The following is a 13,429-nucleotide window of genomic DNA, read 5'->3' as shown; positions in this document are numbered from 1 at the left end:
ACATGCCCAGGTGGTGGGCCCGGTCCCCAGTGTGGAGTATGCAGGAGGCGGCCAATTGATGTTCTCTCTCATCGATGTTTCTATCTCTCTCTCCCCCTCAATTGCTCTCTTTCTCTCTGAAGTCAATAAAGGAAAAAAATAATAATAATAAAGAAGAGGAAGGTAGTTGAAATGAGTCTTTGGATACCAGATTGGAGCCCTGCTCATTTAACCATGACTATTTGTCTGTCTGAAGTCCTAAAATTCTCATCATCAGTCTATACACTCTGTAAGTCTATTTAAAATAAGTCATTCTTATGTTTCCCAAACTGGTGAATGTCAAAAAGGAACTCTGCAGTCAAATACGTTTGGGAAATGCTGGGTGAAACCAAGTTAAACAGGCTTCATTTTAGAAGGACTTTGTAAAACCTTTGATACGCTAACATCCGTTGTGACTTTGCAAGAAGAGGATACAATATACAGCATTTTCCAAAACTGTTTAACCATTGAAGTTGATTTCTTGCTCACCTGTTCACAGCTCCCTGACCATCATTCTATGGGGTGCAATTTGGAGATATCATTTTGAGATAATGCTACCTTTCAGAGGAGGACTATTAGCTGGTTAACACCTTTTATCATCTCCTGTAACTCACCAAAAGGAAAATCAGGAGGCTCCCTAGAAAGTGGCTCAAAAGGGCAATTTTGATGAGAGAAGGAAAAAAGATAAAAAAAACCGAGCCATAGGCTAATGGAGGTTAAAGTTGTTGGGTTTCAGGCCAGCCTAGCACAGATTAAGGATACTAGATATTAAATTCCAGATGGAGAAAGTCAAAGATTATCTTCACTTAGTTCATAATTTTTCTTAACCAGTCATAATATCATTATTTCTAGGAAGATAGAGAGTAGCCAGGAGAATCACTCTACTAGATGAAAATCGAGATTCAGGCAAATGATTCTTTTATAGCACTTTACCAATGCCGGCCTATTGTCCCATTTTCGAGTTGAGATAACTGAGGGCAGAGAAATGATACAACTTGCCTGATGCCCCAGAAAGCCACTTTTCTTTCTGCAACCACATCATGAAGTCTCTGATGGACCATAGGGAAGGGAAGTGTTGCAAGAATTCCGTGCTCACTTACTTTAGAATGACACAGCCCGTCCCTGCTGGAGGCGCTATCCAGAACACTTGGATCCGTGTCCTCCTCCGTGGGGTACTTTCCGTGACCGCGACAGGGCAGTTACTCATAAACTGTGTTTCTTCTTCATCTATGATCTGTGGAAAACCAGTGGAAAATAAAGATTAAAATGTGCTTTGCTTTGGGAAGGCTCTTAAGTTTCCAAGTTGACACTTCCTTAATTTTATTTTTAAACCTGTCATTTGTGTTAGCAGCTTTAGATCCCCAGACACCAAAATAGTGCCTGGCATGGAGTCCCAGTCAGTGCTCGTTAAATTAACATGAGGGCAAGGCTTTGGTGTATGTTCTATGCTCTCTGGGACCAGGATTTTGGGTCAGCACTTTGAGGAACAGACCACTAGGTGATGATCTTGCTCATTTCACTGAGATAAACTGTGTCCCACTTCGGGGAAGGAAGAGGATGATGGGGAAGAGAAAATCCAAAGTGAACACTCTCTATATGGCAAGATTTTGTAACTCTGCTACAATTTTATAACTGGAAATTAAAATGTTACACAATTTGGCTCAGCAGTTAGAGTGTCCACCTGAGGACCAAAGAGTCTCAGGTTCCATTCCGGTCAAGGGCACATACCTTGGTTGCAGTTTGGTCTCCGACCCTGCTGGGGTTGAGGGAGGCAACCAATCAATGTGTCTCTCTCACACTGATATTTCTCTCTCTCTCTCTCTCTCTCTCTCTCTCTCTCTCTCTCTCTCTCTCTCTCTCTCTCTACTTCTCTCCCACTCTGTCTGAAAACAAATCAAGAAATAGTCCTGGCCGGTTTGGCTCAGCAGTTAAAGCGTCGGCCTGTGGTCCGGAGAGACCCGGGTTCGGTTCCCGCTAAGGGCATGTACCTCGGTTGCAATTTGTCCCCGGCCCTGGTTGGTCGTGCGGGTGGCAGCCACTCGATATGTCCCTTTCACGTCGATGTTTCTCTCTCTCTCTCTCCCTCCTGCTCTATCTGAACAAAGAATGAAAAAGTGTCCTCGGGTGAGGATAAAAAAAAAAAAAGAAATACATATAAAATTAAATAAAATGTTAGGCAAAACACACCTTTGAAGAAGTATCCCAAAGAACAAAAAGTTCCCCAGCTTCACAGCACTGTTTACTTGAGCAGTCTCTACTATCTTAATTGTGCATTATATTAGTGTTCTCCCCAGTCGACCATCAAAGTTTCCTACGACACTGCAGAAAGAGCTGAGACCACCCCACCCCCCAAGGCTGCTTTCAGCATTTCTCCTGCGTGCTCTGGGTCTGCTGCCAGCACTCGCCTACCCATCTAGTAGAACCATAGACTATGGATCTTTTGGGGAATCACGTACATCCAATTGGTCTTAAGTGCCAACTCCAGTTGACTGGTAGTAGCTATGTCATGAGTAGTATTAATAACATTAATGGATAACATTTATTGAGTGCTAAGTATGTGTCAGGCACTAAACTAAGTGCTTATCTGAATTATTCATTTAATCTTCAAATGAGGTCATACTACCCATATTTTACTTTTTAAAAATTCCTCTTCATTTTAGTAGAGTGGGTAAAAACATTAAATCCCTCAAACTCCTTAGTTCATCATATAGTTTCATGACTGGACAAAGCAAAGGCAATTGCCTATTACATTTTGTTTATCTCTGTATTCTCTGTGCTACTCCCACTTCCCTCCTCTATTTAGCATTTACTCCCAAATATTTAATGTATGTCTTCCTGAGTGTGTGTGTAACTTGAACTTATATAGAATGATCTATAATTTAATCTTTCTTTTACTTAATCTTATGCTTTTGGGATATGTCCATGTTACTATATAATAATTTCACTGCATACTTCCAGACTGTTCTGCACAAGTGGACGAGCATTCCCACTTCCCCACATCCTCACCTGTACTGTGATTGTTGGATTTTCTAACAGCTCCCAATATGACATATGTAAATTAGTATCTTGTTTTAATTTAATACTAGCAAATTTGAGTATCTCTCCACACGTTTATCAGGTCTCTCCTTCTGTGAACTGTCTACTAAGAATCTTTATCAGTGGGTTTTCCTGTCTTTTTCTTGCTGATTTGTAGGACTTTCTAGATATGAATCCTCCATCATTTACAAATATCTCTCTATCACTCAGAAGTTCATTTTATCTTCAGAATTCTTCATTTAACAGAGTTCAGTTAATAATCTAGCTAAAATTCATCAATTGCTCTCCTGTGGTTTACACTTTTCTGGTTTTATTTAAAAACAGATCACAAAGATATTCCCTAACATTTTCTTCCATTTGCTTTATAATTTCACTTTTCACATTTAAGTCTTCAATCCATTTGGAATTTATGTTTTAATATGATGGAGTAGGGATCCAACTTCATTTTCTCCATACTGTGAGCTACTTTTTAAAAAACTAATAAACTGTTTTAAAGAGCAGTTTTAAGTTTACTACAAATTTGAGCAGAACTTACAAAGAGTTCCCACATACTTCCTGTCCCCACACATGCACAACTTTCTCCATTATCAACATCCTCAACCAGAGCGGTACATTTGTGACAATAGATGAACCGATGTTGACATATCATTACCACTCAATGTCCATAGTTTATATTAGGGTTCGCTCTTGGTGGTGTACATTCTAATAGTTTTGACAAGTGTGTAATGACATGTATCTATTAATGGCGTTGTACACTGTAGTATTGTACTGATGATTTCCCTGCCTTAAAAATCCTCTGTGCGCCCTGGCCAGTTTGGCTCAGCGGTTAGAGCGTCGGCCTGCGGTCCGGAGAGACCCGGGTTCGGTTCCCGCTAAGGGCACGTACTTCGGTTGCAGTTTGTCCCTGGCCCTGGTTGGTCGTGCGGGTGGCAGCCACTCGATGTGTCCCTTCATGTCGATGTTTCTCTCTCTCTCTCCCTCCCACTCTACTATACAAAAAATGGAAAAATATCCTCGGGTGAGATTAAAAAAATAAAAAAAATCCTCTGTGCTCTACCTATTCATTCCCCCCCTCAAAAAAAAACCAAAAACAAAAAACAAAAAAACACATGGCAACCATTAAGCTTTTAATATAATTACTTATTAGTTCCAAGAGTTTTTTGTTTTTGTTTTTGCTCTTTGTTCAGATTTCCCTACATATTATCATGTCATTAATGAACAAAGACCAGAATGTGGTCCATGTTGGCCAATGAAAGGGAACTTGAGAAGAATGTGTAATCTACTGTTGTTGGATGTCTATAGGTATTATTTAACTCTAGATGATTGATGGTGAGTTTGAGTTCAAGTATGTCATAGATATTCTGCCGGCTGGATCTGTCAATTTCTGATAAGGGTGTTGAAGTCTCCAACTATAATAGTGGAGTCATTCATCTATTTCTCCTCGTCTTTCAATCAGTTTTCACCTCCCGTATTTTGACACCCTGTTAGGCACATATATATTAAGGATTATAATATCTTCTTCAAGTATTGCCCTCCCCTTATCATTATGCAGTGCTCCTCTTTATCCCTGACAAATTTCCTTGCCCTGAAGTTTGCTGTCTGAAATCAATATAGCAATCCCTGTTTTCTTTTGATAAATGTTAGCATAGTATATCTTTCTCCATCATTCTACTTTTAATCTATATGTGTCTTTATATTTAAAGTGAGTTTCCTGTAAACAACACACAGTTAGATCTTGTTTTTTAGTTCACTCTGAGAATCTGTCTTTTAATTGGTGCATTTAGACCACTGATATTTAAGGTGATTATTGATAATAGTTGAATTAATATTTGCCATAGTTGTTACTATTTTCTATTTGTTGCCCTTGTTCTTTATTCTTATTTTTGTCGTTCACACATTTTTTTTTTTTGCCTTCTGTGGTTTTAATTGAGCATTTTATATAAGTCTTTTTCTCTCCTGTTTTAGTACATCAATCACACTTCCTTTTTGGCTTTTTTGTGGTTGTCCTAGAATTTGTCTTACAGTATACATTTATAATCAACCCAAGTCTACTTTCAAATGACACTATATTGCTTCACAGATAGTGCAAACCCCTTATAATATAAAAATATTCTTAATGCCTCCATCCTCTCCATTATATCATTGTCATTATTTCACTTAGACATAAGCACACATAAGCATATTTATAGCTATAAGTATACAAAACTGAGCACATTGTTATTTTGAGTAAACTATTATCTCTTCGATCAATTAAGAATGAGAAAAAATAAAAATTTCATTTTATCTTTTTTTTTTAATCATCACATTTTTCCATTTATCTTCAGATAGAGTGGGACGGAGAGAGAAGGAGAGAAAGGGAGAGAGAGAAAAACATCCACGTGAGAGGGACACATTGACTGGTTGGCTCCTGCACGACCTGGGGGGAACGAACAGCAACTGAGGTACCTGTCCTTGGCCGGAATCGAACCCTCAACTCATTGGTCCGCAGGCCGATGCTCTACTGCTGAGCCAAACCAGCCAGGGCTCATTTTATCTTTACTTATTTCTTCTCCAATGCTCTTCCTTGCTTTGTGAAGATCCGAGTTTCTGACCTGTATTATTTTTCTTCTCGATAAAAAACTTTTAAAACTTTTCTTGCAAGGCAAGGGCACTGGCAACAGATCCCCTCGGTTTTTCTTTGGCTGAGAAAGTCTTTGTTTCTCCTTCACTTTTAAAGAATAATTTTGCAGGGTTCAGAATTCTAAGTTGGTGGTTCTCTTCTATCAACACTTTAATTTCAACAAATATTTAAATATTTCACTCAACTCTTTTTCGTTTGCATGGTTTCTGAACAAATGTTGGATATATTTCTTATCTTTGTTCCTCTATAGATAAGGTGTTTTTTTCCTCTGGCTTCTTTCAGGATTTTTTCCTTATCTCTGATTTTCTGTAGTTTACAAATGCTATCCTTACATGTAGTGTTTTTGATACTTGCCTTTCTGGATGCTCTCTGAGCTTCCTGGATCTATGGCGTGGTGTCTGATATTAAGTTGAGGAAATTGTTTATTTCAGTCGTTATTGTTTCAGATATTTCTTCTGTTCTATTCTCTTTCTTCTCTTGGTATTCATATTACATGTATGTTCTACCTTTTTTTTAAAAAAAAAAATTTTTATCCTCACCCGAGGACATATCTCCATTTTTTTGTTCAGATAGAGTGGGAGGGAGAGAGAGGAAGAGAGAGAGAGAGAAACATCGACGTGAAAGGGACACATCGAGTGGCTGCCACCCGCACAACCGACCAGGGCCGGGGACAAACTGCAACCGAGGTACATGCCCTTAGCAGGAACCGAACCCGGGTCTCTCCAGACCGCAGGCCGTCGCTCTAACCGCTGAGCCAAACCATCCAGGGCTGTTCTACCTTTTGTAGCTGCCCCACAGTCCTTGGATATTCTGTCCTGTGTTGTTTTCAGTCTTTTGTTCTGTCTGCTCTGCAGTTTTAGAGGTGCTGTTGCTACATCCTCCAGCTCAGAGATTCCTCAGCTACGTCCAGTCTCCTAATAAGCCATCAAAGGCATTCCTCATTTCTGATACGTGTTTTTATCTCTGGCATTTCTTTTTGTTTTTGTTTTTTCCTTAGGATTCCATCTCCGTGCTTACATCACCCATCTGTTCTTGCACACTGCCTGTCTACTTGATCCACAAGCACCCTTAGCATCTTAATCACGGCTGTTTTAAATTCCTAGTCCGATCACTCCAACAGCCCTCCATGTCTGGGACTGAGGTTTTCTCTGTCTCTTCAAACTGCGGTTTGCCTTGTAATAGGCCTTTTAATTGTTCGCTGAAAGGTGGGCACACTGTACTGGGTAAAGGCACTGAGGTAAATAGGCCTCTGGTAATGTGGTGAGGTGTGTGGGGGGTGGAGGTGGGCTTCTGCCAACCTATGACTAGGTCTTAGTCTTTTGGTGACTTGTACTCTGAACTGTGAACTTCACATGGGCCTCTCGGCCACCCCCACCCCTTAGATGGGACAGGATGGCTGGCGGGACTGGAGCTGTGTGTTTCCCCCTCCCACCCCTCGGGTGGGTTAGGCTCTGGCAGAATAGTTTGTCCTGAGGGCAGGCCTTGTTAGGAACAGGATGCTCTGGCATATTTTTAAAATGGTTCCTTTTCTCCTGCCCCTGCCAGAGTGCAAGGGAGTTTTTCTCTGGTATTCACCTTGAGGACGGACCTGGTAGAGCTCCAGAACGTCACAGTCATGCAGGTTTGGTTCCCCTCCTCGGGTCTGGAGTTTCTGGTTCTCAGAATTGTTCACACCGAGCCTTTAGCAACCTCTCGGTTACCGTTTAGGTGTAACCCTGGCATGTGGAGATTTCTGTTCTGGTAAGTTGTGGTCTCTGTACCTCCTGTCTGTCTCTGATTTGGAGGCAGCGGTTTGTCTTCTGATGGCTATTAGGAGAGTTGTTGGGTTTTTTCAGTCTGTTCGACTTTATGCTTATTAGAATGGAGGGCAACTTCCAAGCTCCTTACATGTGGGATGGGACACCCAAAGCCCATACTGCCAGCTACTTTTAATGCTACTTAACCTATCTTTCCCCCACTGTTTTGTGATACCACCTCTCTCATATATGGAGTGATGATGTGATTTACTGTCAAACAAGGATGGGAAAAAGCTGTTATTAATAATTGTTCTGAGACAGCAGGCAAAACTGAGACTTTCCCAGGCATATGGGTCATACGTTCAATGTAATCATATACCAGGTTCCTAGCACTCATGTTGTTTCTGGCATTGTAATATATTTTAATATCTGGAAGGGCAAGTCCCTCTCCCTTGCTTTTGCTTTTTTTAAAAATCAACATTGTGTTATCTATTTGTGGATCTTTATTTTTAAAAGTTCCCTTACCTCTGTGTCATTATATTTTCCTGATGTGACAAGATCCCAATCCTAGATGAACTTCTCACACAGGGCTGCTGGACAAAGCCCGTGATAAGGCCAATTGTCTCCTATATGAAGTGACTCCTAGCCTCAGGTCTGCCCTGCTACACTGCTGTATGTATCTGGCTAACTGTTACTGTCCCACTCTTGACAAGGATGATTTCAAATCTTCCCACATCTCCCCAAACCTCTTATTGTATTATTTTGCCTCTTATTTTACAAAACAACAACAACAACAACAACAACAACAACAACAACAACAGAGGTGATCAGATATAAAGTCCCTCATTTTCCCCTCTGCCTCCTTCATTCCTGTTATAACAGAGGGGTCTTACTTTTCTTACATCTCTGCTTTGGTCTCATCCCTTCTCCCTGGCTCTAGCAATTACTCCTTTTCTCTCTTCCAGATTCAACTTTTGCCCCAACTGAATCATTCCCATTAGCCTCTTAAGCACAGTTGAGCCTCTTCCATTTACAAATTAAGAGACACTCAGTTAACCCTCACCCCCCTTCCATTTGTGGTGTTATCTCTCTTCTCCCTGTCATAATGAAATTACTTCAAGGAGATGACTGTATTTACTGTCTTCACTTCACCTCCCACTCATTCTCAACCCAATCCTGGGTGTTTGCAGATAAATCACACTATCCAGATAGCTCGAGCTAAGGCCATCCCTGGCTTCTGCAACGCGTAACCCAGCAGAGAGCACGCCACCTTCCTCTCGAAGCACTCTCCTCCCTTGTTCTGTGCCATTGCTGCCCTCCTCCCCAACTTAAACGTTCCTGTCCACTCTTTCTCTGGCTGGTCATCCTACTCGACTGGCTTTTAAATTGGAAATTTCTCAAATCTCAGTCCTAAACCCTCTCTTGTTCTGACTTTATTCTCTCTCTGTAGGTGATCTCATTCAGCTCATACTTTAATTACTACCTCTGTGTAGATAATTCACCAATTTATATTTCCAGTCATGGCTGCTTCTCTGAGCTCTAGGCATGTGTCTCCAAACATCCATATTCTACTTGCATTTCCTCTTGGATCAAAAGCACCTCAAATCCACCTTGTCAACAACTAACTTAATGATCTTCCCTCTAGCCTGGTCCTATTCCAGGTGTACAAGTCAGAAATGTTGGACGTCATCCTCGGCTCATCCCTCTGAATCCAAATGCTATCCATTGTACCTTCTAAATATCTCTTGAATTCCCATTACCATCCCTACTACTACCCTAGATGAAGCTAGATCATTTTAAATCTGAAACAATGTAAAATTATCTTAACTAGTCTCTGTACATCCTCTCTTGCCTTTCGTCAGTTTGTTCTCTATACTGCAAGTCAGAGCAATCTTTTAAAAAACACAAATATAATTATAATCTCTCCCTTTTCAGAACAACTCCACAGCTTTTTATTGTTTCCAGAACCAAGATGGAATCCTTACCAGAGCTGGGTCCCTGCTTCCCTGCCTCCATAGTCTCCTTGTGCCATCGTCCTCCTTGTTTTCTGCTCTTGGCTACGCTGGTCTTGTTTCCTTCTGTCAACGCTTAGTCCATTCCTATTTCCGTCTTCCCTCCCTTCTTCCCCCCTCCCTCCTTTCCTTCTTCCCCCCTCCCTCCTTTCCTTCTTCCCCCCTCCCTCATTTCCTTCTTCCCTTTCTTCATTCCTTTCCTCCGTCTCAGCCTACTTTTCACTGAAAAGCCCTCCCTGTCTTCTTTCACTGTGGCGAGTCCCCTTCCTTATATGTTCTCATATACCCATTTTTCTCCTCTCAGACTTTTTATCACTCTTCATTTTACATGCATTTTTTGATTCCTTGATTAGTATCAACTTCTCTAATAATCTATAAGCTACACTGAGGACAGGTATTCTGTCTTGGTGCCCCTTTTCCCCATTGTTTCTTCAGCACTTAGTACAGTACCTGGTACACCATGGGCGTGTGCTGAAGAACTAAGTGTACTTGTCTCCTCCCTCTGGTTGCGAGATTCCTGGCTCTGCATCTTGGTTGCATCATCTGCCCAGCTCCCTTAGTTAGGCGACTTGCTGAATTACCTGCTGCCTTTGGACTTTGTTTTCCTGGGTGGTCATTAATAAATGGCTAGCATTTCTGAGCAGTACCTATTGGCCAAGGACTTTGCAGATATTAATTTCATCCCCCTCCAATATTATTAAGCCTATATCCTTGAAGAAACTACTGTGATGCAAATGGGTTAAAAAACCTGTGCAAGTCCCACAGTGGCAGAGCCAGGGGGTCACCCAGTCCTACGTGTCTCCGATGTCTGAGCTCTTCTCCCTCCCACACAGTCCTCCTAAGAATGCCATCTCCCTTATGTTAGGCAAGAAGTGTCTCTCTAGCCAGGCTCAGTCCCATAGAACCATATACACTGGGCCAGCCCACGTCAACTAAACACCCACCCTGACGCACACACAGGGATTAGGTAAAAGTAAATAGCACTTTTGCTTCCTATTTTCTAGAGTCCCTTCTGCAGCTTTGCTGGTGTGAGGATGGATTTCCAAACAATGTGATTTTCTTGGACTTGTACAGCTGGTCTCCTGCGAGGACTCTTCTTACAGATGTCACAGAGAACTTTTGCAGGTACCTTCAATCCCACGTCTTTAAAGTCCTTGGGAGGGCTCTGGTTGACTACCTAGGGAAAACTAAATGAAACCTGTATTTAATCAATACCTACTATGTGCCAGGTACTTAACATGGTCACATGGTTGAATTCCTGATGGGAATCATTATTACCATTTTACAGATAAGAGAATGAAGCTCGGAGTGATCTGATCTGAATTCTGACCCAAGGTTGTCTGAAGCCCAAGCTTGTGATCTTTCCAGTTGCCTCTGCAAAGATCACAATGGATGATCAAACTGAGACTCTTGATCCAGAACTGAAACAAAGAGGAATGTTTTCCAAACCATAAAAGCCTGGTCAGGTAAATATGGTTGTTTATCCTCAACCTCATTTGCCAGATGGTAATTAAGTATTGAACAGAAGGGGTTGTTTCCTCAGATTCAGAGAATGCTTCCAATGTTGTTTGCTTTTCAGAAAATATCAGCTTCTTTTTACAAGCTTTGGTTCTAGCAGAACCTGCTCTTGTGTCTTTCCCCAGCCCCCAATGTCTCCACATTTGTCAGGGTCTAGAGTAGACCCACTGTGTTAGCCACCAACTAAATGAAGTTCCCTAAAAAGCCTTCACCAACCATATCAATCTGTGGTTATTTTCTGAGTACCTGAGACCAGAATATTAAAACACATTACGATAGGGGGTTTGTGTCTGGTAGTAGTATTGTGGGTGATTTTTATTTCCTTTCTATGCTTATTGTATTTTCTACAATAATAATATATTACTTTAAAAGAGAAGGTACTTTTTAAAAAATAATAATATATTTAAAAAAATTTTTAAACAACTTTATTACAACAGTCCATTGGTAACATTTCTATGTTTTTAATGTAGGCTAAAATAAACTTTCTCAGGTTAAGTTTAAGTTTAAAGTCACTTGGGAGAGATTTGTGGGTCAAGCAGGCTGCTTGACTCCCTGAAAGACAGAGTTTAAGGACCTGTAACTCTAACTTGTCCCCATCCAACCAGATGAGTTAGCCAGGCATGCCAGGTAAGACCCAGGTTTAGACAGGTGGACAAGGTTTGATTTCCAGAATTCTTGGCAACTGATAGTTATGGCAACTGATTGGGAATCTGGTTGTGAATAAGACTTTTGAAATATTAGAGACTTTCTAAGCTACCTCATTAGCATGACTTTAAAGGTTTCCAAAACGTTTCATTGATCACAGTCTCAGTCCTGGATCACACACCAGGGCTGTTTTGAAAACGGCATCACGACCTACCTTTACCCTGGTGTTTTCCTCTCCCCTTATCCTATTTATGGCCTCGCATTCTTTAGACTTCAATACACAACAATTCTTTGCTAAATCTAGTCCTGGCTCCCCTCCTCAACCCTGATCTGGATTCTGTCTCCTGATAAGCTGTCTTACCCTGTCTGGTCTAACAGACATAAGCTCAGGAGATGAAACTAAACAGCATTCAAGTCCCAGATGAAGTTTCAAGCATTCTAAAAAGTACGTGGACTATGCGAGTTGGATATCTAGGAGAACATGATCCACAAATCCATGTAGGTGGCCTCCTGGACATTTGTCTTCAGGAAACAGAGCCCCAGACAAAGAGATCAGGGCCCCAGTTCCCACAGGAGAACTGAGGATAAGCCACATACTTGTAACAGGAACTTGGAACAGCATCTACAACAGGAGACTGGTCCCACGAGCATGGGCTTGCAGCAGAGTTGGCAGGAGAGGGGAGGTTTGGAAACTTGGGCCTTGGGATAAGAAGGGATTTCTGCTGAGGGGATGTCCCATGTGAGTAAGAGGACAATTCAGGGGCCCAGGGGTCAGTGCAGGGCACCACAACCAAGGACGCCTGTGAGGGGGACAAAGTTTAGTCATGTCAAAATATGCCTTTTGGGGATATTGACTTTAAGATGGTTATTTTAAAGAAACAAAAGAATCAGGGGAAAACCTATGACTTGCCCCTGAAAGGAATTTAGATAGAGAACCTGCTCCAGGAAAGGAGGGATCACCATAGATAACTATAGTTTAATATAAACTAGTGTGTGATAGGGAAGAACCAACAAGGTTCATTTATTCAAAGTCCCAGTGTTGAAGATGGCCCAGCAAACATTTATTTACCAAACATTTGCTTTTCCATCTCCATGTAAATTGCTTTCCTGCCCTTTAAATTCCCCCCTTTCTCCTTAGCTCCAGATGGCATATAAACCTCCACTGCCCAATGCCTCCTTGGGTCTCCTATTCTTATGGAACCCCCAAACATACATCTATAATGAACTTTGGACATGTTCTCCTGTTAATCTGCCTCATGTTCATTTGATTATTAGTCCAGCCAGAAGAATTTAGAAAGGTGGGAGGAAAATTGTTTTTCATGCCCCCCCACCTCCCAGGAATAGTGATGTGATAACCCTAACTGGGGACAGTGGCTACTTAAGTCCTTGTTGGTGTGGTCGCGGTTGGGCTGAGTCTGAAGGAGAGGGCATCGGTGCATCTAAATACAGACTGTTGAGTCAGAGAGTGTACGGGGATGTTGATAGGGACTGGGGTGGAGAATGAGGGAGGATAAGTCCTCCGGCCTCATCACACACATATTTCTCCTCTGAGGTTTGTGAGAAGGAGTGGTCGAGCAGACTATGCATGCATGTTTACGTCGGGTAGGTTTGCATCAAATCTGGGCTCTGTCCTTTCTCAGTTTTATGACTTTGGCCAAGTCACTTGACCTGTCTGAGTTTGTTTTACCATCTGCAAAACAAAGATAATAATACCCATCTTGCTCAGTCAACAAAAGAAATACACGAGATTGTATTTACAAAGCATTCAGCACCCAAAATGGGACCTCAGTATATTGTAGTTAGAGGAAAGCAGTCCCTCAACACCTTAGTCTGACTGTATTAAC

The 13,429-nt window shown here is 41.5% G+C and overlaps 1 protein-coding gene across 1 annotated transcript in view; it reads right to left on the bottom strand.

Annotated features, from left to right (window-relative positions):
- The window catches only part of SPON1 (spondin 1), a 278,917-nt gene that overhangs the window by 203,185 nt on the left and 62,303 nt on the right, over positions 1-13,429 (bottom strand). Inside the window, exon 3 of the mRNA XM_036259901.1 lies at positions 1,119-1,252. Within this exon, the coding sequence (XP_036115794.1) occupies positions 1,119-1,252 (134 nt within the window). The remainder of the gene's footprint in view (positions 1-1,118; positions 1,253-13,429) is intronic.

Source organism: Molossus molossus, unplaced genomic scaffold (genome assembly GCF_014108415.1).
Source record: "Molossus molossus isolate mMolMol1 unplaced genomic scaffold, mMolMol1.p scaffold_m16_p_13, whole genome shotgun sequence".
Taxonomy (NCBI): Eukaryota; Metazoa; Chordata; class Mammalia; order Chiroptera; family Molossidae; genus Molossus; species Molossus molossus.
Note: the sequence above shows the minus strand (reverse complement) of the source record. Positions and strands in the feature narration are given on the sequence as shown.